Raw genomic sequence first — 27,181 nt, 5'->3', positions numbered from 1 at the left:
GCAGCAAAGGTGGTGAAGGGCTTGGAAGCTAAACATTATGAAGAATGGTTAAGAGAACTGGGTATGTTTAGCATAAACAAGAGAAAGTTGGGGAGACATGATAGCAGTCTCCAAATATTTGAAGGGCTGTCACAAGGTAAAGGACGTAGGTTTATTCTCTTTAATACCCATGGGTAGGACAAGAACTAATGGGTGGAAGCTTTACAGAGTGTTCCAAACTCAAAATAAGTAATTTCCTGACCATGAGTTATTAAGTAGTGGAACAGCCTGTCTCTTGGAGTCATTTATTTATTTATATAAAAGATTTGTATGGCCGCCCATCTTAAACAACTCTGGGCAGCTCACAGTACTGGGCGGCTCATGGGTGCTTCAGCTCTGGAGGTTTTCAAACAATGGTTGGACAGCCATTTTTCTGAGATGATCCAAGTGTTCCTGTCCTGGGCAGGGATCGGACTGGAATACCTCCAAGGTCCCTTCCAACCTCATGATTCTATGAAAGGCTGAAGTCTACAAGAAACTGGAAAAGTCCAGGACAGCAAGCAAATGACTTTTGCTTCAGGAATTCAGTTAACTCAATGGAATAGGTAAACAAGTCTCATCTGAAAGTGAGTCCCAGAAAAGCAGCACAGGTGGTGAGGATGCCAGGTGAGGTACCCCTGGGAAGATACATGGTGGCAAAAGGAACCCCCAAGGCAGGAGGTGGGCCTACAGTGTGAAGACGTAGAAAGCTTCTAGGAGAGGAGGTTTGAGATCCTGGAAAAACATGCATACATCATTGCACAAGATATAATGACATGATTTGTGTGCTGTAGATGTGCACTCATATGTTGAATTTCTAGTGTGAAACAATGTAACAGTATATATGTTTACACAGAAGTAAGTCTCTTTGTGTTCAATTTGTTTTTAGGATTGTATTCTAAGACCTCAGCTCTACAGAAAGTTAGGGCGGTCCATCTTCATAAATGCAGAACTTTCTATTGCTCTTGAGATTCAGCTGTCAAGGGGTAAGATAAGAGTGATAGCAAAAAGATGAGTCCAGCATGGATTTAGAAAAATTTAGAACCAAAACCTTCCTTAACCAGACATACATTCAGAATGAGGGAGGAAGTATGTCATCTTTGGAGACTGGCATACTTATTTTCTCTCCAGTTTCTCAAATGCAATTAGACAACATTTTTGGCTGGCAACAGGTTTGGAATTTTGGGAGCATGTGGCACATTCCCAGACTAACTGTCACAGGAGACCTGCCTGTTCACAAAATGTCTGCCATATTGGGCATAATCAGTCACTGAGCATTGATTTACTAAAACATAAGCTAGTTCCCAGCATGCAGTCAATTATTCCTGCAAATGCGTTTCTGCAAATAAATATGACACTAGAGCAGTGATGGCAAACCTATGACATATGTGTCAAAGATGACACACCACAATGTTTTGGGTGACACGCCAGTGTTCCTCAATACCTGACAACTATTCTCCCTGTTTGAGTTACCAAAGAAATGAGCAAAAGGCACTGCAACTTCCCCCACCTGCCTATCTCCCCCCACTCCTCTCCACCCGTTTGGCTGCCCAAAATTGGATTGTATTTTTTAAAAAATAAATGAATATGTAAAGAATTGTTTCTCTTTTGTTCAGGGCAGGGGATGACACGCCAGCAGAGTCAAGTTAGGCATTTTCCTAATTTTTGACATACCGAGCCCAGAAGATTCACCATCACTGCACTAGAGATCGCTGTTTTGCTTTGCAGCTTGCCAACTTTCTATAAATTTATTATTTTTTTATTAAAATAGTCTCTTTAAAACAATTAGAACAGGAAGCCTGATAAGTACCAAGGGCTATATCTAGTGAATACGCCTTCCTTTCCAGGGATCCTTCCTCTCATCTTCTCTTTGTGATGGAACAGTCCAGTGTGAAATCTATACTAACATGTAATGAAAGAAGTTTGGTGAATGTACTATTAAGTCATTGTACATACCCTCTCCCCCATATCGACAATCCTCTTCAGCTCTAATTACAGTTTGAATTAACCTGCTTTTCTACTTGTTTATGTTTATGTTGAAGCATAGTGTTATGTGGATGGAGTAAGCATTTTTTAAAAAGTAAACTATGCTAATATCAGCATACATTAATTTCACTATATCTTTTTATTTCCTGTTAATCTGAATGATGGCCACCAGGATGGATAATTTGAAAGAGGATTAGTCACATTCATGGAGGAGAAGATTAATATAGTAGTTACAATGGTTAGGCAGTATATTTCTTCCGGTGTCAGATTCAGTACCAATCATGCTTCTGAATTTTAGTTGCTAAGGAATATAACCAGGAGCACATTATTAACCATATGTCCTTCTTTGTGGAATTTCCAAAGAAATTTGGTTACTACTTTACAAAAAAAATTGCAGAAATATGTAGGCCATTAATATGGTCCAGGGTGGCTTCTCCTGTGATATTTATTCACAGATTATTATCTCTAGGGTATAAAGGATGAAATAGTTCGCAGAAAATCCTTTATCATTTTGAGTGGTACACATAGTATTTTAGGGAAATTAATGGGAATAAGGTTCTCTTATAATTTATATTACTGCAGTATGCATCCTGAAGGGAACCCTCATCTTTACAGCTCAGTGGGGGAGTGGTGAAACTGGCTCAGCTGGGGCAGTGAGTATGCTAACTAGGAGTTTCTTCACCATTCTGCCTCTATACCCTAGGAACAGGGAGGTTCAAACGTTGGTCAAGTGAAAATCAATGTAAGCTAAATATAACAACTCATCATCACACAGGGAGCCAATGCGAGCAGCAGATCAGAGAACAGTGGCATTCCTGGTATTCCTGCTTAAGGCTGCAGTTGGGAAGTATTACATAGGTGATTTCAAGGGATGTTGTTAATGGCAGGCTTTGACCTGATAGGAGTTTTTATGTGAAGAGTGCATATGCTTGTGTTTTTAGAGCTTCTGTGGCCTGAAATGTTACAATTAGAGAAAAGTTTCATTGTGGTTTCATGATGGTTGGTTATTGGTTGTCTCTTCTCATGGCCTTGTAGGACCTCCAAACTATCATTTGGAAGGACAAGAGACAAGTAAAAATCAGAGAGCAGTTCAGGTTGAGAGCAACAAACAAAAGTCAGGAGGTCCAAAGCCAGGTACATGGTTAAGTCAGACTAAAGGTAGGCTCCATAGCAGCAGAGGGTCAAGGTCATGAATATAATCTGATTCCAAAAGACAGTGCAGGGGAGATGGGAGCGTAAGGAACAAAGTCTGAAACAGCTGCTCCACGGGGCAGTCAGTTCCTTATTGAATCAAGTGATCCAGCTAGTTACCCTAGATGACTTAGTTCTACTAGTTGATGGCTTTAACTACAACTTGAGTGGTGCTGCAACATAAAGGTTATGTCAACAATGCCCTCTCTTTTTGAGAAGTGCTTACAAAGCATTGTATCCCATTTTTATGCTTGCATTTTTCTTTGATGCCATTAATAATTAACTTTTTTGATGTTTTACTAAAAAGAAGCATTAATAATTCTATTATGTTTTAACTTGCTTTCCTTTGGAGGCAGGGAATTGTCAAGTAAGTATAAGCCACATCCACAGTGGGGAAAAACACTATGCCTGCTATAATATTAATCATTAAATTATTTTCTGATGTACATCCCTTTTTTTTTTTCAAAATAAGATGATTTGGCTCATAAACTAGTTTTCATCACACATACTAAATGTTACATGATGTGATTTACCATGTGACCTTTTGCAGTTCTTGAATATTTCTTAAGTACTTAAGGTCCTACCAAATCACAGAAGGCTGTGTGTGTGTATGTGTGTGTATACGCACACACACTCATATGTATATATGGCATACACAGTATTTGTGCATATTTGTGCTGTATGTAGAGAAATATTATATCTGAAGTTATATTCTGTGTTTCTTATTTCATATGACTATTTCATAGTGAATAGTCTACTCTTGGAGTGAATACAGATGTAACTTTCTTAATAGTTGTCAATGTGTGGTCTAAACCTTGCTTCAGAAGTTCCCTTCCATGATTGTGTACCTTAAATTTGAAGACTGGATTAACAATTGATTTAGGTCTCATATGTCAAAAGCAGTCTGCGTAACTATTTTTTAAAGTCATATGTACTTAGACATTTTATGTTTTCCCTTCATTTAACAAACCATCATCCACCAGTACTTCAACAAAAAATATTTCCTAAACCTGTTGGGATTATGAGGTAAGTAAGTTATTGACAGGCATTAATCAAGAGGCATTCAACAAATATGCTGAAGAGTTGCACATAGCATTCTTTAGGAAGTGCATGCTTTTTAAACAGCAAAGGTACTTTCAAAATTATTTCATTCCACTTACTGTTACAGCTGTTTTCACCTTTGCTTTCATCATAAAATTATGCCTTACTTTCCCCATAAATTTTATCAGACATTCTTAGGAGGAAAGCTGTGCAAATTTATATATTTCTAGACCACACTAAAATAGGGGGGAAAGGAGTAACTATATTGCAAAGTGAAACTTTGTTTGTGACTTGTTGCTTCAAAATCTTTATGACATTTCTATGCACAATGTGAATATTTTAGTATGATGTCATGTAGTTAGTGAAGGGCATTGCAGACACCTGTAAGCACCATAAAGAGTTGGCCTGCTCAGTGCAATTTCAGAAAACCTAGCTGAAGATGTTAGACTGCTTCTCTTTCTCCTCTGTAAAATTCATTGTATTTTGTAAAGTTGTAAGTTCTTCCTCAAAGCATTTATAGTAAGAAGCCAGTACCCACCTGTCAGATCCCCCCAATCAAAGGTTTTACAAAAACCCTTATCAGAGCATCTACCGTCATTTCCTTCTCCAAGGAATGGAATCCATGTTGCCAGATGGGAGGGGGTGTGAAGTTGGAGTGTGAAGTGGTTTATTATGGCTATGGAAGACATCAAGGACACGGGGTTGAGATATGCCAGGAATACCATCTGGATGGGAGGGGGGGGTGACATGGTTTCATGGGAAAGGGGACTAACTAAGGGAATGTAGTTTTTAAGTTAGGTTTGAGCGGGAAATCTTTATTTGCAGCTTGCCTTCTGTACTGTTCATTACACTTCATTAAAACAGTTAAAGGAATCCCAGCCTCCTGACTGTGATTGTGTGAATGCTTGAATGATCAGGTGCTGACACCATCTGGTCCAGGCACCTTTCCTGTTTTAGTCTTTTTTACAGCTTTGCAAATTTCCCTTATTGTTATGGGTCCACTCATAATCTGTTTCTGTTTCTATAATCATCCGTATATTTTGTTTCTTTAAATATCCATCTAATTTCTCCAGGGACATTTCTTATCCTTTATACAAATTGGAATAATATTGATGAAATACTTTTTGCATAGCCACATTACTATTATTACAGTATCTCCCTCTTGTAAGTTCAGTATCATTTTCTTTTCTTTTTCTTTTCATAATTTGTATGCTAACCACTTCCCTGGGTTATTTGAAAACTCAATTTTTTTGTTTTGCATAATTCATTTTTATTTTCATTTCTCTTAGTGTTAACATAGATAATTGTTACTTCCGAGTGATGTTCTATGGTGGACTAGACATCCCTGAAGGAGCAGAGATGGCACTGTGGCAGAGATCAGCTGCCAGGTGGTGAATTCTGGCCAGCACAGTCTCTCTGGACAAGGAGATATTGTGAAACTGTGAGATTGCCCACTTGCACTCCAGACGACTGCTCCTCATGAGGAGACTGCAGAAACTGAGGTTTTTGCAGTTGACTTATAAGTTGAGCGGCTAGGGGTTGAGGGATTTCAATCAAGCTCATAGCCATAATACAGCCTATATGGACACAAGACTCGCAAAAGCCTCACTTCCTTAATCACTATCGGATGTAATCAATTTATAGTTAAAGAGAGATTTTCTGAGTGACATGATAAAATAAATCCATTTGGAGAGTCAGCATTCTTTCTGGATTAAAGAAGGAGGGGAAAAAAGGCTTTAAAGGCTTTAAAGGCTTTAAATTTTCAGCAAAAAGCTTAACAAGAATTGGATGTAAGATAGTTTAAAACAGATAAAGGGGACAGTAATTTTGAAAGATTAAATTTTGGTGAAAGTGCTTTTGAAAATCCTGGAATGAAACAGACAAATGGACCTGACCTTCGTGGGAATATTATTTGTTTAGCATTAAAGAGTGTAGACAATTGGTGGATTTTACAAAATAGAGATAAAGGTAATATGAGCCAGATTGTGATGGTGACTGTAACTACGGAGTGCCATTTAAGACAAAAGTATTAAGGACACAGAAAGACAAAATAGGGGGAAAAGGAGGGGGGAAACCTGCCTTTTACTTTCCCTCTTGTAATTGAGACACTTTCACTTTTGGATTACAATATTAGAATGTCAACTACCAGAAAAGTGGAAAAAACAGGAGAAGGGAGGAGGAGATCATTACAGCAACCTGCAAAAAGAAGAATTATACCACAATTGCTTCAGAAAATGTTTGAGAAATTAGGCAGAATGTTGTCTGAATCACTTAATGCTAAATTGACAGCTTTTGAAGAGAGAATAGATGAAAGACTTGTAAAGATGAAAGAGGAGATTAAAGAAGAAGTTAAGAAGATGGAAAACACGGTAAAACAAGTGACTGGAGATGTAAAACAAATTAATGACAAAGTGGAAATTGTGGAAAGTAAGACAGAAGTTATAAATGGAGCGATGGAAAGAGATTTAGATACTCTGGGATTATTGGAGTTGAAAGAGAAGGAATTTTGCTTGATATTCAGAGCAATTCCAAAGAAGTCTGGTGAAGACATTAAATAAAAGGTAATTAAAGCTTTATCAATTTTTTTAGAATGGGATGAAAAGGATACAGAGGCAGAAACTTGACAAAGTTTATAGAGTAAGTACGAGATTTGCAAAATTAAGAAATGTTCCAAGGGATGTCCTCGTGCATTTTGTCAGGAAGAAGAGAAGAGACCAAGTTCTGCAGCAGCATTTTAATACAAGATTGAAGATTGATAATACAGATGTAATTGTGCTTAAAGAAATTCTGATTAGAATACTGCGTAAGAGAAAAGAGTACTTCTCTTATGCAGAGAAGATTCCACTTCAGCAGGATAACTGGAAGGCATGATTTTTACTTTCGGTCAGCAGAGGTTTCGATTAATTCTGTTCAGAAAGTGAGAGGATTTCTGGAAAACGTCCAAGAAGAACTAGAGACAGTACAAATGTATGTGGCAGATGAGGCCAGCAAAAGCCTCCACAGGTGCAGCAGGAAAGTGAAAAGGATGATACTGAATTAGGTGCTACAGATACTGATTTTTTTAAATTTTTGGCCTGATTATGGGCTACAAATGCTTAATGTGGAATATAAATGGAGCAAATGCTCCTCAAAAGAGAAAAAAAATCATTATTTGAAAAAATCAAAACAAGGTATCATTTGCTTACAAGAAACACACATTAGAAAAAAGGATATAAAATATTTGACTAATAAAAATTAAGGTGAAGAATTTATTTCAGCAGGAGCAAAAAAGAAAAGAAATTGATTTGTTTTGTTTTGTTTTTTTGTATATAAACCCCCAACTACAACCAAAACTTATATTGACTGATGAGCATGGTAGATATGTTGGGGTGGAAGTTAATTTGAATGGGGTTAAGACTCTGCTGTTGGGAATTTCTGCCCCAAATGAGGACAAAGCAATGTTCTATAAAGGATTTATGGACAGACTAATGGGTTTTTCTTATGAAAATTGCTGTTTAATGAGAGATTGGAATGGAGTGATCCCCCTACAAATAGACAGAACTTCTGAGAAAAATATTAAAATTACACAAGGTAAACTACCGAAAGTTGTTGTTGTTGTTGTTGTTGTTGTTGAAGTAGAGATATTACCAAAGACTTTTTCAGATCAAAATCCAGTGAGTTTGGTTTTTAAATGGAAATCCAGTTCTTTCAGATGGAGGTTAAATGAAATACTGTTACAGAAAGAGGCAATAGTGGAGGAGTGTAAAAAGAAAAGAGTTTTTTTAAAAAAATAATCTTAATAAAGATACAGATGTAAGAATGATTTGGGACACAAGCAAAGTTTTCATGAGAGGTTACTTTGTACAACATAATAGTGAACTCAAAAAGAAGAGGCAAGAGAAAATAAGCTATTTTGGATGAGATAAAAAGAAAAGAAGAGGAATTAAGTTTCCAGAGAAGATAAATATTTCTCAAAGAATGGGTAGATAGTTTTGCTTGCCTCCTTAAACTCCAGATTTTCTTTTAGGAAGGCAAATGGGATACCCCTTATCTTGTTCTGAGGTTTTATGCAAACTTTTGCCTTTATCACCAATTTCCACCCTAAGTTCACTTCTTTATTTCTTTCCATTGAATGATATATGGTATGGAAGGAAGTATATACCTTTGTTGTTCCTTCTCAAATATTTCAGTTTTACAGCACATTCTGTTTATTTTATTCCATAGAACTCAAATGAGTTCTAAATAGGCATTGCCTATATAGTCCTGGCAAGGGTTTAGATCCTTGAAAACACTGGAACATTCATCCTTGTCCTATGCCCTGAAAGACAGGAGCTAGACTCTAATTTTGCACCATTTTAGTGAGCCTGATGTCAAATGAAGGAAGAAAATAATAGTTGAGCCCAAAGATTCTGGACAACCCCCTTGTGGTGAAAGACATAGTCTGGCCCATCTGAAAGGCACTAGATTGGGGAAGGCACTACGGCATGACTGTTGGAATCCGGCTTTCTTAATGCTGTTAACATGTTACACCAGTGTCCTATACAATTTTATTCAGAAGTGAATCTGAGTAACTTGTATAAGATTTCAATCATTTTCAGCACAGGACAATTTTCTGGTCAAAGGAAAAATAATCTTGGGAATTGTACTTATAATAATTTTTTATTCAATTGGAATTAGAATGAAACCATAATGTAAATGTAGCCTTCTGGAATAACGAGGCTTATTGAATAACCACTCCACTCTTGCATAACCAATTGCATTGTATAAGGAATTGGTGGGTTTGGGACTGAGCATAAGTGTCATGAGTACTGATGGCGAGCAGGAGGGGGCCTCTATCCAGGGGGGAAAATGCATGCATAGGACTGAGGAATTAAGCAGCCATTCAAAGAGACACAAATCAGACCCGCCTTAACTTTTGGGGTTTATCTGTCTGGATTTTTCCCACACTTCTTCAGTTTGTTAGGATTTTCTGTCTTATGTAGCAGCAATAAACACTAGAGACCTATTCCTCATCTCAGCGTGATTCCTGACTGTTAGGACATCAATCCTAACAAACTCCTACTCCCATTGAAAGAGAGAGGAACAAAGAAAAATAAAGGAGAGACATTTGGGAAAATGTCTTCGGAAAACCAGGAAATTCGGCAAGCCATCCAACAATTGGGAGCAGCCCTGCAACAATACCAACAACAAGTAGATCTCCAGATCAACACATTACAAGCAGCTATGCTACAGCAGTTACAACAACCAGCTCCGGTTAACCCACAACCGGTGCCAGCAGCAGCAGCAGCAGCAGCTCTGCCAGTAGTCTTGAGATCCCAGGGCAGTCTACCAGAGAAGTTTGGAGGAGAAGCAGGACAGTTGAGAACTTTTCTCATACAGTGCACAATGTTTTTCGACAGCAGACCAGCAGAGTTTCCCACAGACAGAACCAGAGTCACCTTCATTTTAAGTCTGCTAAAGGGCCCAGCAGCCAAATGGGCTATTCCCATGGTGGAGAACAACGACCCAATTCTCAACGACTACCAGAATTTTCTGGCAGGGTTCCGAGCACACTTTGACGACCCGATCAGAGAGGTCACTGCCAGCTGGGAAATTCAGAAGCTCAAGCAAGGCAACAAGAGAGTGGGAATCTACATTGCTGATTTCAAGTTGTTAGCAGGAGATCTGGACTGGAATGAGAGTGCCTTGAAAGACCAATTCAAACAGGCTGGATGAAGAAATTAAGAATGAATTAGTGCGCCAGGGAACACCAGCTACCCTAGAAGGTTTATATCAGTTGTCTGTGGTCATAGATGCCAGGCTAGAAGAGCTCAGACAGATGCAGCCGGGGAGAGGCAGGGGCCTCAGGGCACTTCCAGAATTTCCAGCTCTCTCCGCAGCATCTCCTTACTCAGGACCAGAGGAGCTGATGCAGATCGGGGCGAGCAGGAGGCTCGTTTCTGAGGCTGAGAGACAGAGAAGGAGAGAGAGAGCCCTCTGTTTCTACTGCAGAGTCCAGGGGCACATGGTGAGAGCTTGCCCAGCGAGAAGCCAAGCAACTTCAGTAAGAGCCCCAGGGCAAGCAGCTGAACCAAGAGCCACCTCCGCCTCTACTTCCAACCAGGGAAACTCCGTCGGTCTCCCTCCACAGAGCTCAACAGGGAGACCATCAATCAATTAAGAAGGGCTCATTCCGAGAATTCCAGGCAATCCTTTTACTACTTACCAGTCATAATGCACGTAAACCCAGAGCACCAGGTCAAGCTAGAGGCCCTCGTGGATTCCGGAGCTCCCACCAATTTTATTGATGTACAGACTGTACAAGATTTCAACATCCCGACTATAGAATTGCCATGTCCCATAGAAGTGAAGACCATTGACGGCCAGCCCCTCAAGGCAGGGCCGATTAGAAGGTTCACAGAACCTTTGCAACTAACAACAGGAGACCACACTGAGTGGATCCAACTTTATGTTACAGCATCACTTAATGTGCCTATAGTCCTGGGCACACCTTGGCTGAAGATCCACAACCCATTGTCGAACTGGATTACGGGAGCAATCTCCTTCCCAGCTAAGGAATGCCAGCACCATAAGATTCAAGCCGCTCTCCTCTCTCCAGCAACCAATGAAGCCACGGAAGCAGGAGGGGTCCAGTTGCAGATTTCGCAGACGTTTTCAGCGAACGAGGCTACAGCACTACCCCTCCCCCATAGGGACTGTGATTGCACCATTGAGTTGATACCAGGAGCCAGGATTCCAGCAAGGAAACAATATCCCATGTCCCCCAAGGAACTAGCCACCTTAAAGGATTACTTGGATTCTAATCTCCAAAAGGGTTTCATCTGACCATCTACTTCCCCAGCGTCTGCTCCTACCTTCTTCGTACCAAAGAAGCCTGACCCGTTGGCACCGGCAAACCAGGAGGCACCCATGAGAGTGGTACATGATTTCAGTTCCCTCAATAAACTCACAATAAAAGAAAATTATCCCCTCCTGCTAATATCTGATCTGCTGGATCGCTTACAGAAAGCACGCATTTTTACTAGGTTGGACCTCAGGAATGCGTACAATCTGATCCGGATGAAAGAGGGGCATGAATATCTGACTGCCTTCGATACCAGGTTTAGTAAATTTGAGTACCTTGTTTTGCCCTTTGGCTTGTCTAATGCAGGAGCCATATTTTCCCGATTTATGAATCAAATTTTCTCTGATTTACTAGATAAGTATCTAGTCATTTATCTAGATGACATATTAATATTTTCTGAGAATGCTACAACTCATGTAACCCATGTATGTAATGTCTTACAAAGATTGAGAGAGAACAAGCTGTTCGCCAAGCTAGAGAAGTGTGCCTTCAATTTAACTGAATTACATTTCCTGGGCTATAAAATATCAACAGAAGGCATATCCATGGATCCTTCTAAGGTCCAGGCAATTCTCTCTTGGCAACCCCCCCGAAATGTGAAAGAGGTACAAAGATTTCTGGGGTTTTGCAATTTTTACAGGAGATTCATAAATAAATTTAGTGACAGGGCTAAACCCCTCACACAACTTTTGAAGAAAGGATCAAAATTCATTTGGGGGGAGAGAGAGCAAGCAGCCTTCCAAGAATTTAAGCAACTCTTTGCATCCCAGCCACTTTTAAAGCACCCTGATCCCACGAAGCAATTCATAATGCATTCAGACGCTTCCGATATTGCCATTGGGGCAGTGTTATTGCAATATACAAACAAAACCGAGAATACATTGCTTCCTTGTGCCTTTTTTTCACGCACGCTCTCACCAGCAGAGAGAAACTATGATGTTTTTAACAAGGAGTTGCTAGCAATTAAAGCAGCATTTCAAGAGTGGAGGCACTGGCTAGAAGGTGCAACCTTTCCTGTGAAAGTTTGCACTGATCACAAGAATTTACAGCTTCTACAAAACACCAGATCCCTCACCCCACGCCAAATCAGATGGAGCCAGTTTTTCTCCCGTTTCAATTTTGTTATTTCTTATGTTCCCGGGGCGCAGAACTGTTTGGCAGATGCCCTTTCTCAATCCATTCAGGCAGCCCCTGCTACTCACCAGGAGGTACAAGCTACTATATTACAACTTCACAACTTTCAGCAGTCTATGAGGGGGAACCAGACAGAAATTTTAGCAGCAGGCAGACAAGCAGAGGACCTATTTACAAGAGTCAGAGCTCAGCAGCAACAGGACCCGTATGCCAGGGCCAGGATGGATGACCTCCAGAGGGACCCTCAAGACACTGCCTCCCCCTTTAATGTGGAGGCAGGAATCCTCTGGCATAGCGGGCAATTATACATTCCCCCCTCATTGAGGGAAGAAGTACTGAGACTTTGCCATGACCATCAAACGGCAGGCCACGGAGGTGTTTTCAAAACTCTCCATAGAGCTCTGAGAGACTACTGGTGGCCCAGGATGACTGCAGACATAAAGGGCTATGTGGCTTCTTGTCATACCTGTAGATGAGCCAAGCCTCTCCCAGGGAAGCCCACAGGACTCTTGCAACCCCTACCCACCCCCAGTAGGCCTTGGGATACAATCTCCATGGATTTCATCACTGATTAACCCCGGTCCAGGGGCTGACTTCCATACTAGTGGTGGTAGGCCTTTTCACTAAAATGGTGCATTTTATTCCTTGCAAGGGCCTCCCATCTGCGCAAGCCACAGCGCAGTTGTTCATGGACCATGTTTTTAGGTACAGAGGCATGATAAATCACTTGGTGAGTGACAGAGGCCCTCAGTTTACTTCCAGGTTCTGGAGGGCGCTTTTCCAGACATTAGGGGTCCAGATCCAACTATCATCATCGCATCATCCGGCTAGTAACGGGCAAGCTGAGAAAATTAACCAATGGTTGCAACAGTATCTCAGGTGTTACACCACTTATCAGCAAGACAATTGGCCAGCCCTGCTCCCCATGGCAGTATTTACTTATAACAACTCTGTGCAATCCTCTACCAAGATGTCTCCTTTTCAAGCACTCTATGGGGTTAGCTCTCAGGTGTTGCCCACCTCCTCCCAGCAGGGAGCTGTTCCAGCTGCGGCTGATTTTCTTAAAGAGCAACAAGCCGCACAGGAGTTGTTAAAGGAGCAGCTGAACAGGGCAAAGAGTGCTTACAAAAGAGCTGCAGATGCTCACAGACAAGAGGGGCCAACGATTGCGATAGGAGACAAAGTGTGGCTCTCTGCCAAGTTTTTGACCTCTACCAGGCCCTCCAAGAAGTTGGACTCTAAGTTTGTGGGCCCTTTCACTGTGGTACAGCAGATAAATCCAGTGGCTTATTGTTTACAGCTACCAGCATCCATGAAAGTCCATCCAGTGTTTCACAGATCCTTGCTAGCCAAAGACCCTCCCACAAGTACCTTACAATCACAAATGCCCCCCCCACCTCCAGTAATTGTGGAGGGGGAGGAGGAATACGAGGTCGAGGAAATTCTGGACTCTAGGAGGAGGGGAAGGAGCATCCAATACTTAATACACTGGAAACAGTACCCTGAGGAAGAGTGCATGTGGGAACATGCCAGAGATGTGCACGCACCAGCGCTGGTTCAACGATTCCATCAGCTTTTCCCTCACAAACCCAAGCCTCACACTCTACCAGAGATTCCTCACTTGGCTGAGCAAGCAGAGGAATCCCAAGCAGAGGAGTTCGTAAGTTTTCAGCCTCCACCCCTGCCTGAAGCCTTGAGATCAGAAACAGAGGAGGAGGGAGAGCCACAGCCCTCCACTTTGGGCTTGCATTTCCCAAGGGGGAGGGGGGAAGAATCTTCTAATTATTTAGCTATTTTCCAACAGCAGCCACCTGGGCCAGAAGCATTATCAGACCTGGAGAGCAGCACTGATTCATCCTTGGAGTTTTCCTTTGAAAAATTTCCATCGTTGCCCAGTTCCCATGGGAGCTTGGAGGGGGAGATGGACTCTTATCAGACCTCTGGAAGGGAGGGGGCTGAAATGGAATGTGAATCTGGAGGGGAGGGTGATGTCATGAGTACTGATTGTGAGCAGGAGGGGGCCTCTATCCAGGGGGGAAAACGCATGTGTAGTACTGAGGAATTAAGCAGCCATTCAAAGAGACACAGATCAGACCCGCCTTAACTTTCGGGGTTTATCTGTCTGGGTTTTTCCCACGCTTCTTCAGTTTGTTAGGATCTTCTGTCTTATGTAGCAGCAATAAACACTAGAATAAGTCACCATTTCTTTTGTTTCATGAAACGGATTTCTAAAAATAATACAAGGCACTGGATAGTAGAGATCATATAACAGGAGATGTTAAATAGTGCTTCCTTCTACCATTCAATTAAAAAACACAGCTTCATAGACAGATCATCTGGAGCAATATACTGGAGAAACGTGCCTGTCTGGTTCCATTGCATTGAATTGCACTGAACATTCCTTCAAGATAGTTCACCCATTCCTTATTTGACATCCAGCCATAATGTCTTAAGCGTACTCCTGAATTTCTCAAAACTAGTTGTGGCAAATGTATGTTTGACAATACTTGTTTCATGTATTCTCACTCTCCATGAGTTGTGATTTGCTTCACTACCTTGCCTAGTGTCCGTTTAGGTTTCCCTCTGTCTAATGCATGAAATTGTTTTAGAATAGAAAGCAAAATATCGATACGTTGTTTGGAATTGTTTCTATAAACTTCATTATTTATGCACTATACTAGAAGTATGTGGGAAGCATTGATGAAGCTTCCTTTTTCTTTTTTCTTTTTCTTTTTTTCCCCTTCTCCCTGCCCTGTTGGATCCTTAGTACAGACTTTGCCCCAAGATGTCAGGGTATGACCTTTCTGAGTTTATGGATTGGTGCATTTTCTATTTTAGTTTTTGCTGGCATGCTTCAGTAGCATGGCTGTGTGTCTCAAGGAATGAACAGTTCAAAAGAAGCTTGTGCATGAATCATTCTAATGATCTCTCTCTGTTTTTCTGAACTATACTAAGTTTCTTACTTGGCTTTATTTGCTGCTTACAAGGGGATCAAGGTAATTCTTTTAGTGTTGAAGTATATTGCTAATGCTTAAAATGAATATGTTTATCTTGTTTGAGTTGTATTTGTTTGGTTTGCTATTATTTTTGGTATAATCTTGTTGTAGCTTTTAATAGTTAAACAACATAAAAGTATCAGTTGTCCTATTTACAATGAGTTGTATTTTCAAAACTAACTTCTATATCCAAGTTTGTTACTAAACAGTGGTTGTTGTTGTTGTTATCTCTAGAGGATGTATAACTATGACTTTTACCTAGCTGTGCATATGAAGGCTGCCAGACCTCAGATGCAAAAATCTGGACAACTCAAAATGGCAGCAAAGGGGTACAAAACAATCCATAGTTTGTCTAGATTTTTGTAGTTCTGATATGGTTATCCTATTTGCAATAATCAGGGTAACTAATATATGAGACATTTATCATGAGATGGGTTTTGCTGCACATTAAGAATCTCTTAGAATTTGGTTTTAATATCATAGGATATTAAAATATTTTAGATATATGTATAATACCAATTTATTTCTGTAAGGTAGCTTATAAATTATAAAATAGCTTGAATAACTGAGTAACAAAATTTAACAGTCAAAGATAGATTGGGAATTCATCTTTTAAAAGAATTCACAAACTCCTTTTTCAATTAAACATATTTAAATTAAAGCTAACCACATAGCTTATGCTTTCATGGTTAATTTTATGGTTGAATGGATAGGTATATTTATTATTTGAGTTACTCCCAAAACAATACTGATATTTCTGTTTGTTATAATTTGTGATTCGCCTCTTCTAGTATTCTTACTAATAGTAATTACCATTTATCAACATCAAGATAAAGAATTAAATATTCTGAATAGATATTAGTACTATATTATAAATGAAGTATTAATATTACTACTGCCAATAATATTATTAGTTTTGAAAAAGCTGAACCAATTGGTGTGATTTGGTCATAATTAAGATTGCTAGAGCTGGGCATAAAAATCCAGACAACTGCTAGGTGGCAGGAAAGAATGTATTTTTGTATTTCCATGCTTCCATCTCCTGGCTGTCTGTATTTTTACAGCCCAAATCAGGTAGGCCTAGACATACTGTAAGCTGTGTTTTTAGTGCTACATGCACCTCTTCCCTCTCTTATTCCACCACAGAATTTTCCACCACTAGAAGTTCAATCATATGTTTTATATGCTATCAGGTGCTGGGAGTGAATCCCTGTTGATGCCAGAGTTCTTCAGCTAGATGATCTTCCTGTCTGATCCAGTATTAGTGCTCAAATCACAGTATTGGGACAGAAGGGACAAGGCCTACTTCCTTTGTGCATCACCCCCCTTAGCTACTATATATAAGGCTACAGGACAAGAGAAGGGTTTGTGATTTCATTAAAGGTCTTTTGATTTTTTCCTCCCCTGCACTGTGTTTTTAAAGACTGTTTTTAAACTGGAATGGATCAGAGCAAGGGAAAAAAATGTTGTCTTTGTTGAGATGAATGCTAAATTCACTCTGAAGTAAAAGCCACTTGCTTCTGAGTAGCCAGGGACAGACTTCTAACGTCTTCTAGCTTCATCCAGCCACTGTTGGAGTGATATGAAGCCCATCCTCTTTACTGTTGCAATAGTACAGTGGTGGTTGGATGACTGTAGAAGATAATATAAGTGACCTACCATCCTTAATCAGCATCTTCATGGCTTTAATTTCATAATCAGGTGATGGTAACAGTGGCTTTGAAACTTAGGACTAGATCCATGGAGAATCCCTCAAAGCCTTCAGTAGAAATTCAGATAATAGGAAAGGCAACTATGATTCCACCTGCAATCCTCAGAATTATTAAAATATAATTTCATACTTACATACAAAGCTAGAAAGGTACTTATATGAATGGGAAAACTTTGCTTATATTACTTTCTAACAGAGTCATCATAAATAGAGTACATTTTAGACATGAAGGAAAACTAGATTCATACTCTAAGATACATTGTCCATAAGGGAAAAAAAAATCTGGATTTGCATGAGGACGATGCACAGGGCTCTAATATGCACACTAGAGCCTTTTTATTTCCCCCACACACAGACACACATTTCACATGACAGCCTCTTGTGCCCCTGAAAAGGAACTTCCAAAGATCAGGATTTGATACAGCACAAGAGCTATATGGGAAACATATAGGTGACCAGAAATCTGTTTTTAAGCAAAATTGATTTAATAATAATAACTTATTAATATTATACGCAGTCAACAAAGTATGCAGAAAAAGGACTATTTGGAGTAGCTTAAACACTCCAAATGGTGGTTCAGATACAGTGGTGGTTGGATGACTGTAGAAGATAATATAAGTGACCTGCCATCCTTAATCAGCATCTTTATGGCTTTAATTTCATAATAAACTGTAGCTGAAATACTCCAAGTTCATTTCAGATTCAGTGGTCCTGTCATTCTGCCCTAAACCCTTGACAATAGCAACAATACAGACACAAATGCTCACACCACCAAGGATGTAGCTTGCTAATAATCCCTAACTGCCAGTTAGGAATGTTCCTCACTTATACTTAACACTGACCACAAGCCTGCAGTGGTAGCATTCTTTTTCTTTTGTGTCCCCATGACATCATCTCATTCCCAACCCATGAATGAAACAGGTTTCAGTCATCCTTAGTGACACTGAAGTTAAAACAGTGTTTTCATCATTATACTAACACCATCGGAAGGCATCCTCCAGGATTTTAAATTTGTCATTCCAAGCCCTGGAAGGAAGTCAGTTAACTACAATAACTGGAAATTGAATTAATAAGGGCAGGATAGGAGACAGCAGTGAGGACATGCTGGGGACATATTTCATACTGGGACATTTTCTATCAGACTCAAGGATGGGTGGATAGCGTTTCAACTCAGAAATAAGGAATGGCCCATAGAAGGCATTTCTTTCCATTTCACAGGTGCTGATCTTCATTATTTTGTTACACTTTTTTTCAGGCCACCAGTTAGCAGAGCTGCTCCTCAACCTGAGAAACTGCAAAAGAATAATGTCAACAAAAAAAGGAAACTGGTTGAGGTCAGGTTTAATACTTTGTAATTTTAATATTCCTTCTAATCTGCGTTAATGAATTTTGCTCTAGTTCACCTATTGCTCCAGTCTTTTCCAAGCACCAGTTTTAATGCATGTTTGTGTGTTAATAAGCTACCAAAATCTGTTAATTGACATAGACTGTTAATAGTTGCGCTGCTGGTTTATAGGACTAAGTAGGTAAATATAAGAAGTAACCAGGATGATATGACCAAGTATCAATTTATTTTCAGAAGCGTAAGTTCTGTTGTAAATCAATGGAGTATTGTCATCTAGCAATCCATTTTTCTGACATTATGCTGTCTGTATTGTGATATAAATATGCTTCCTAAGAGAATATTTAAAATTAATGTTTTGAAACTTTATATCTTTAACCTGAATCTCTTAATATAGCCTTTGCCTTTCTTTGTTCATTGATTCAAATTATCATTTTCACATTCTACACTTTTATATATATTTGCCACATTGAAACTGTTTAGAATTTATTCAGACTTAACTTTTTTTATTGAGCAATGGTTTGGGAAGCCTCTTCTGCAAAAATGGGTCCACTTAAACGTGTCTATAACACTTCACTTCTTTCTTTCTTTCTTTCTTTCTTTCTTTCTTTCTTTCTTTCTTTCTTTCTTTCTTTCTTTCTTTCTTTCTTGTAGGAACTGTGTTTAGATCATGTCTTTGGATATCGTGGATTTGATTGTCGCAATAACCTTCATTACCTCAATGATGGTGCTGATATTATTTTCCATACTGCTGCAGCATGCATAGTTCAAAATCTCTCAACGGGTAATTAAAATAATAACTATTTTTGCCAATTGTCCTGGTTGGAAAAACAAACACGTTAGGTGCTAGCAGCCAAGGGCTCCAGGTGAAAACTTTATGTGCTCACTTGAACATGTGAAGCACTTGTAAGAATAATCTTCACTGTTTTCTTCAGCACTGGCAATGTATCTGTAATGGAAGTGAGCAGAGGTACCTGCAAGCACCAGGCATCAATTATGTGATCAGAATAAAAATCAAAACAGATATATATCCTTTTTCATCTGCTATCTCATTGGGTGACATTGTTGATCCATCATAGTTTAGTCCTGTCACATCTTAATGGCAATATTCATCAAGGTGATCACCTAGCTGCTTGCCTGAGATCCTCTTATGACTATAGAGCACAATCTCTCTTTGGAACTGAATTGTTACGCAAATAATGGGAGCATATTGGAGTCTGGCATGAGCAGAGGATTAGCAAAACCTTAAGCAGTTGTTTAAGAATCTAACACTAACTTTACATTACATTTCAGCTACTTTGAACAAATAGGGCTAATTATTACCACTGTCAGATGCATTCATTTTGTGAAATAGGCTTATCTGAAAATGTACTGGTTGTATAGTTTCTGTTTTTGGGATATTTAAAAATAAATACTTTTTTGTTTGGAACTGCATAGGAAGTCAGACTTTCTACCTGGAACATACAGATGACATCCTCTGCCTAACAGTCAACCAACACCCGAAATATAAAAATATTGTGGCCACCAGCCAGATTGGTAGGTCCATAGTCAATTTAAAACAAAGGATTTTAAATAACTGCATTCATTCTCTGTTTGCATGCTGGAATGTTAAATTGGACAGTGTTACACTTCCTAATTTTTTCTTTTTGTGCTCTTTGAGTGTTGAGCTATTTTGAATATCTACTTGATTAGAAATGCATGAAACAAATGAAGTAATGTATGAATGTATTACAAATCAATATAAGGAGACCATGTAAAGCAGAAGTCTCTACCTTGATGTATAACAATTTTTAAGGTCTCAGGCAGCAATTTTGCTAAAATTGTGACCTATTTTGAGGGGGTGGTAATTGTTATGGGTATAAATTTTGACAACATTAAGTTAAGAAGCAGGCCGTGCTTCTGAGCTATTATTCAGGAAAGGCCTTTGTGACAATGTCTACGTGGAGTTCTGAATAGCATTTAATATATTATCTTATGCTGGATCCTTCTTAAATGGTTGTCTTCTCATTAAACTCTTACAATGTGAGTGAGATAGACTTCAGAATCAAGTCATAATTAAACAGGAATCCTGACTGGTGTGTCCATCATTAAGATGAGTGCCAATGCTTTCTGTTATTATGATTAAGGTAAAATAATGGAATTGGCTGCTAAGAGGAGAGGTGGTAGGAGGAGTCATCCCCATTCCCAAGATAATGTCCTTAACTCTTGAGCAGATGGAAGAGGTAAACACTGTTCCATATGCATCAATCTCCACTGGAATTCTTATTCCCATAACAGAATGCTACATCAGGACAAACCTTGTTTTTTTCAATAACAAGCATTATATTAGATGCATAATTCAACAATATTCCTGCTTGTTTTAATTTTTTTAATCCATACTCATGTTGCTGCTGCTGCTGTTGTTTTTTACTTTGATATTTCTTTCTGGTGCTGATGTTGAGAACTTCAGCATTAGAAACCTTAACTTATTTCAGCTATTGTTTTTCCTTGGTGCTTTCTCATTTGCCATTGCCCTCATCACACAGGTAATATGCCAGAATTTCCAGGTAAGGATTTATACTTTCTGAGTTCTTGTCAGTACAGTTACCAGCTTCATGCTCATTTGTTGTATCTATGTCACTTACAGATACAAGGTGAACATCAACGGATCAATCCTTTCTTTGTACATTTATCCATAAATATTTCATTTTTATTTTACAGTTTATCATCTAATGGAGTCTAACAATTCTCTCCAACCTTAAGTTTTGTTCCATGCTATTGTTACAATTCTGTGTTACCTTTGGGGAGTGCTGGAGATGTTTTGTCTATACTGTATAACTGCCTTATTTTAATAAGATGTACTTTCATTTGACAAGTCATAAATTTAAATAATATTTTCTTAATTCCCCCTCATTAAAACTATCAGGTACCACACCATCTATCCACATATGGGATGCAATGACTAAGCAGACTCTCTCTATGTTGCGTTGTTTCCATTCCAAAGGAGTGAACTATGTCAACTTCAGTGCAACTGGCAAACTCCTGGTGTCTCTAGGAGTTGATCCAGAGCATACGATCACAGTGTGGAGATGGCAGGAAGGTAAGTTTCCAATCTTCATTCTTACTGATTGGATGAACATTGATTTTACGCTCAAATTGCACATTAAATACATGGTAGCATAGTTGTTTCTTTTTCATTTGAAAAAAATGTTTCATTTCTATTTTTGTATTTTTCCCTCTGTCTCATTACTGCCTAAAGTCAAATAAGATTTAAGTGCATTGCATTGATATTTATCTTGTTAGCTACATATTTACTTTATTGATAGTATTGTTGGACCATTCAACAATGTCCTGTGAGGTGGGTATAGTAACAACAATTAGAATACAATCATATTCCACAAAAGATTAAAAAAAATAATGCAGCATAAAAAGTTGAGTAGCAGAGAATAAAATCACTATGCAAATTTTCTCAAATATCACAAAGAAATAAATATATAAGAAGAGTTGTGCTGGATCAGATAAAAGGCCTGTGATCTCACAGTCCCATGTGTATACTTTTCCATTCAGATGCCTAGGATATTTTTTTATTTACTTATCCATGCACCTTCCAGAATAACAATCCTTTTGAAACTTCTTATAAATAATATAAAGTAAAGAAAAATAGTACACTATACTTGATCTTAGCCTAAAGGTGAAAAAGCAATATAAATAAAAGTATTACTTAAAAATACATTTCTAGAATCTTTCTCACCCAGCAGTGGATGGTAATGACATGACAGGGAAAGGAAGGAATTCAGCTGAGCAGTATTCTCTAGGATTTGTCACCTGCTTTCCTTCATAACATGAGTGGAATAACCTCTCCTATTTATGTTTCCAGCAGTTGGTTTTCAAAGGATGATTCTTCTGAAGCTGGAATGTAGAACCATCCTATTTGGGATGGCAAGTAGCTATTGAGAGAGACCCTTTTAAAGTAGAATTTCCCTCAATAGCCATGTGCCAGATGCCCCCCAAAAATGGCATCCCAAGGACTAGCCTGATGGTTGATGTAGTAATGACCTACTTGTGTTTCTGAAAGATTAAAACTTCTTCTCTGATTTCTACAGGTGCTAAAATTGCAAGCAGAGGAGGCCATTTAGAGAGGATCTTTGTTGTAGAGTTTCGTCCAGATTCTGATACCCAGTTTGTATCTGTTGGAGTAAAACACATGAAATTCTGGACTCTGGCTGGAAGTGCTTTGCTCTATAAAAAAGGAGTCATAGGTTCATTGGATGATGCCAAAATGCAAACCATGCTTTCAGTGGCATTTGGAGCAGTAAGTAGTCCTTCTCCCCGTCCTTCTTGTTTTGTGTGATTTGTGCAAAGAAAAATTAAGCCAGTTTTGTGAGAAGGACTTCAGTGGTAAACGTGTTTACTAGGGAGTAAGTATAACTGAACATAAAGAGAGATAATACAACATCTTCTTTAAAGAATAATGCTGACAAAACCAGTATCCTGGGTTGAGTTTTCATTCATCCTAGAGATAAAGTCTTTATTGCTAGAACATGCCTGTTTCAATATGGAAGCTGACTATTCAGGAAGATCAGCTTGGATCACAAAGCACACTAGTGCAGAGAAGTTGTCCATCTCTAGTTTACCAACTGGATACTGAAGCAAAGAACTGATATTATGTCAAGAAGTAGTAGAGCTCAATAATTCATAGCATCTACAAGGCAGATTATTGTTGTTTCTTTCAGAATAATCTCACTTTCACTGGTGCCATCAATGGAGATGTTTATGTGTGGAAGGATCACTTTCTAATTCGACTTGTGGCAAAAGCTCACACTGGCCCAGTCTTTACAATGTACACGACTCTTCGCGATGGGCTTATTGTTACTGGAGGGAAGGAGAGACCGTAAGAGATTGTAACTCTTTTCTCTCTGCAGTTACCTACATAGCCATAATCCTTCAGAAAGAAATTCAAATAAGAATAAGGAGTGTGGGGGTTTATGGCAGGCTGAAAAAATATTTTTTGTACCCTTCACTTCCTGAACAGTCCAGGTAAGCACTGCAAGGTATAATACTTCGGCTGAGAAAAAAAAACAAAGCATACGTTTTGGTAGTTCTAAATGCCACTGCTTACGTAGCCAAAATGGCAACAGCCCATGATGGAGGCTCAACAAAATACTTAGATCAGCAAAAGTAAAAGACCTGAAATGAACATGCAGACTGACCATTTAGAAAAGGAACTGAAAACAAGATAGGAGGAACAGAATGAAGTGATTGAAAAAAAACAAAGATGTATTTATGTATATATTAAAGACAGAGGATAGATATTAGAAGGATAAATGAAGATATCTCATCCTCTTGTTTCATACTGAGAAACTGTTTTTAATGCCCTCCAGAATAGAAGTGAGAGCTTCCTTTCACAGAGGGCTATGTTTAAAGTTTTATATTAAAAAATGCTGGCATCTGTGTGTTTGAAATGATCATTTCCAAGGGTTCTATGCTTGATTAAGGTGAGTACTTCATTTATTACAGCCAGACATTTCCACCGTAGATCAACTGTATTTGCTACCTCCATCTGAAAACATATAGTAAATTCCTTATTTACTACTTGGTGTCAGACATCTAGATGTAAGGGAAAAGGTATGGTCAATGTATTACAGGATCATGGGGATTTGGGGAGAATGGAATATTTCTTAGTGTATATATTTCTTCTTTTTTTTCAGAACTAAAGAAGGAGGGGCTGTAAAATTATGGGATCAAGAGATGAAGCGCTGCCGAGCCTTTCAACTTGAGACGGGACAGATTGTGGAATGTGTGCGTTCAGTGTGCCGAGGAAAGGTATGTGAAACACACAAAATGTACTGCCTGTTCCTCTCCTCGCCAGAGTCTCATGTTAATATTGAGTGTTAAATGAACCAAAAGAGACTGAACAGGTGATTGTCACTTAAAGAAAGGAGGCTGGATAGCTACAGTGGATAGAGACAAGCAGAAATGTGAGGCAGATGCTTATGAATGCCAGTCAAGCAAGCGTGTTTTTAGAAAAATGTGAGTTTATCCATGCAATCTTTCTGTCACAGTGCTGACATATTATTATTTCAATACCAGATATACTGAATGTCTTGGTGGAATATCTGCTAATTCAGAATAAATATTTATGATCAGTCACCCTCAGATCTAAAACCATACATTACATGTACAGTTGCTAAATTCTGTGTTGCTGCAATGAAAATAAGACAAAACCAGACAAAGAAGTAACTCCCTATTTTAAAAAGCACTTGTAAATTTGAAATATTTTAATTAATAAATTGTCAGGGGATATATATTTTTACTTTTATTTTATAATTCCTAAAGTTCTAGGCTTACCCCACTAAGGTAACAAATGTATTAATACAGTAATAGCAGAGTGAACGCTATATTATTATGTGATCTATCTTATTAGTCTGTAGTATATTATTGTATTTCTTTGTTTTACTTTGCTTTTCACCTTTTAAATTTTGCTGGTCATTGACCGAATAAATGTGATTTGATTGTTGTGCGTAAACTCACTATAAAGACAAATAGCGAGAGAAGAGTGTCCATCCTCATGGTGAGACATATGCTACCATGGTCCCACTACAGATTTGAAACATCTTTTGAGAAATGCATGCATCGCACAGTGGAAAATAGTGAAAGATTACCAACGAAATAACCATCCTTTTGCATAACAGAAATATAATGTTTGTTATTCTCACTGATGTGCTCACATGTCACTCCAGCAGTTGACCGAGGAAGGGGCTATTGATATGGTTACACCCATATTGCCTGTTAACCACTGACACCAGATTTAAGTATATTCTCTGAATTGTGTCCGTTCTCCTAGCACAGGGGAACTTTATAGGAGGAGAAGTAGTCCAACATTTAATTAAGTTATCTGTTTATTTGATTATTTCACAAAATGTATGTATGCTTATTTATTTATTTATTTATTTTATTGATCAAATTTATACGCTGCCCATCTCACTATATAGGTGACTCTGAGCAGCTTACAAGTAAAAAGACCATAAAAAACCTTACAAAAATATACAAAGTTAAAAAGATGGAAAGAGCATCCTCAGGCCACCAACCACCTCCAGGGCTACACACCACTATTGGATCCCCACACTAGTTGACAGAGCCAGGTCTTGACACTCTTCCTGAAGGCCAGAAGAGAGGGGGCCAACCTCACCGCAAGGGGCAAGTTGTTCCACAGGGCGGGGGCAATGGCAGAAAAGGCTCTCTTCCTAGACAATTGAAATATGCTACCCCAGTCATAGTTTCTGGGCAGTTTACAGTACAAATCTAAAAATATACAATCATATAAACTTAATATTCCAGATATAACCATAAAACCAACAACCTTAAAGTCACAAGTACCGAAAGAATATATAATAGCCATCAGATCACACAACCTATTCTCCAAAATCCTGGTGGAAGAGATACAGTAGTCTTATCCTCTTTCCTATAATAATAACAAAGTGGTGGCTATCCTGGCCTTGCGCTAAGCTGTTCCAGAGAGCTGGGGCAGCCCCTGAAAAAGCCTGCTTCTGAAAAGATTTTATATGGTAAATCTTCTGTTAATCTCAATAACTCTGCACAGAGGTGCACAGCTTCTTCCAGTCTGAGGACCACCCTTGGCCTTCAACTGGCATAATGAAGGACAGCAGGACGGCACTTCAGCAGGTGGGGCCAGGACAATTCTATATACGTTTACATATAAATGTAATTTCATACAATTTACTAAGGGTAATACGCTCCCATTCTGTGGCATTAAAATTTGGTGGCAATTTTTGGAAGACTTTTAACCCGCTGGCCATAAGTTATGCACCTCTGTCTTAACATGTTTCTGTATAATAGAAAAATCTCTTGCATTGCATTCTCTTTCCCTCAAGAACTCTGGAAATTAGTTCTGAGAAAGAGATTTCACATCATCTTTGGGATAAACTTTGGGATAAACTGATATAACGCCATTAGAGCTGTATAGGATGCATTTACTTAATGGTATGTGGTCATAGCATAATTCTTTAAGAAAAAAAATTGCAAATCAGACATTTGTAAATTGTATCAGAGAAACCGAGTTCGCAATAATTTCTATTCCAGACTGCTGTCCTTGTTCTCTTTTGTTTCTTTCTTCCTTCCTACTTTTAACAGAACAAAATAAATATTGAACAGAGATGCAAAGAGTTCTCTGTGTGTTGTTTTTCTAACCTCATACGACTTTGAAATGTCCACAGGGCAAAATTTTAGTGGGGACCAAAGATGGAGAAATCCTTGAAGTTGGAGAAAAAAATGGTGCTTCTAATCTTCTAATTGATAGCCACATGGAAGGAGAAATTTGGGGCCTGGCAACTCATCCCTCCAAAGATATCTTTATCTCTGCTAGTAATGATGGAACTGCAAGGATCTGGGACCTTTGTGATAAAGTAAGAAGCACCTGGTCCAAAGTATAGGCCTTCAATCTGTCAGAATTATTGGCTGCTGCTATACTTTATCATAGCACATTCACAGAGGAATTTTATGTACTGTATGTGTACTCAGATGGGGGTGTGGTGGCTCAGCGGTTAAGATGCCAGGCTTGTCAACCAGAAAGTTGCAAGTTTGGCGGTTCAAGACCCAAGCGCCATGTGTCGGAGTGAGCTCCCACACTCGCTCCAGCTCTTGCCAACCTAGCAATTCGAAAGCATGCAAATGTGAGTAGATAAATAGGTACTGCTTCGGTGGGAAGGTAACAGCGTTCCATGACTGTCATGCTGGCCACATGACCGAGGAAGTGTCTTCAGACAATGCTGGCTCTTTGGCCATGAAACGGAGATGGGCACCACCCCCTAGTGTCGGACATGGCTAAACGGGAACCCTTACCTTTACCGTTATGTGTACTCAGAATATGTTCAGTGTAATTATGTTTAGGGTTTCAACCTCAGTGTTCATGGTATTTCATAGGCTTTTCCCTTTGTAGTGAA

General features: G+C 38.9%; 1 protein-coding gene across 1 annotated transcript in view; it reads left to right on the top strand.

The window, feature by feature from the left end:
* EML6 (EMAP like 6) overlaps positions 1–27,181 on the top strand; it is a 155,845-nt gene that overhangs the window by 121,369 nt on the left and 7,295 nt on the right. Inside the window, exons 29-36 of the mRNA XM_063301467.1 lie at positions 18,156–18,234; positions 18,897–19,026; positions 19,680–19,778; positions 21,148–21,321; positions 22,325–22,533; positions 22,955–23,112; positions 23,930–24,044; positions 26,456–26,644. Coding sequence (XP_063157537.1) covers positions 18,156–18,234; positions 18,897–19,026; positions 19,680–19,778; positions 21,148–21,321; positions 22,325–22,533; positions 22,955–23,112; positions 23,930–24,044; positions 26,456–26,644 — 1,153 coding nt within the window. The remainder of the gene's footprint in view (positions 1–18,155; positions 18,235–18,896; positions 19,027–19,679; positions 19,779–21,147; positions 21,322–22,324; positions 22,534–22,954; positions 23,113–23,929; positions 24,045–26,455; positions 26,645–27,181) is intronic.

This window comes from Candoia aspera, chromosome 1, assembly GCF_035149785.1.
Source record: "Candoia aspera isolate rCanAsp1 chromosome 1, rCanAsp1.hap2, whole genome shotgun sequence".
Classification (NCBI taxonomy): Eukaryota; Metazoa; Chordata; class Lepidosauria; order Squamata; family Boidae; genus Candoia; species Candoia aspera.
Note: the sequence above shows the minus strand (reverse complement) of the source record. Positions and strands in the feature narration are given on the sequence as shown.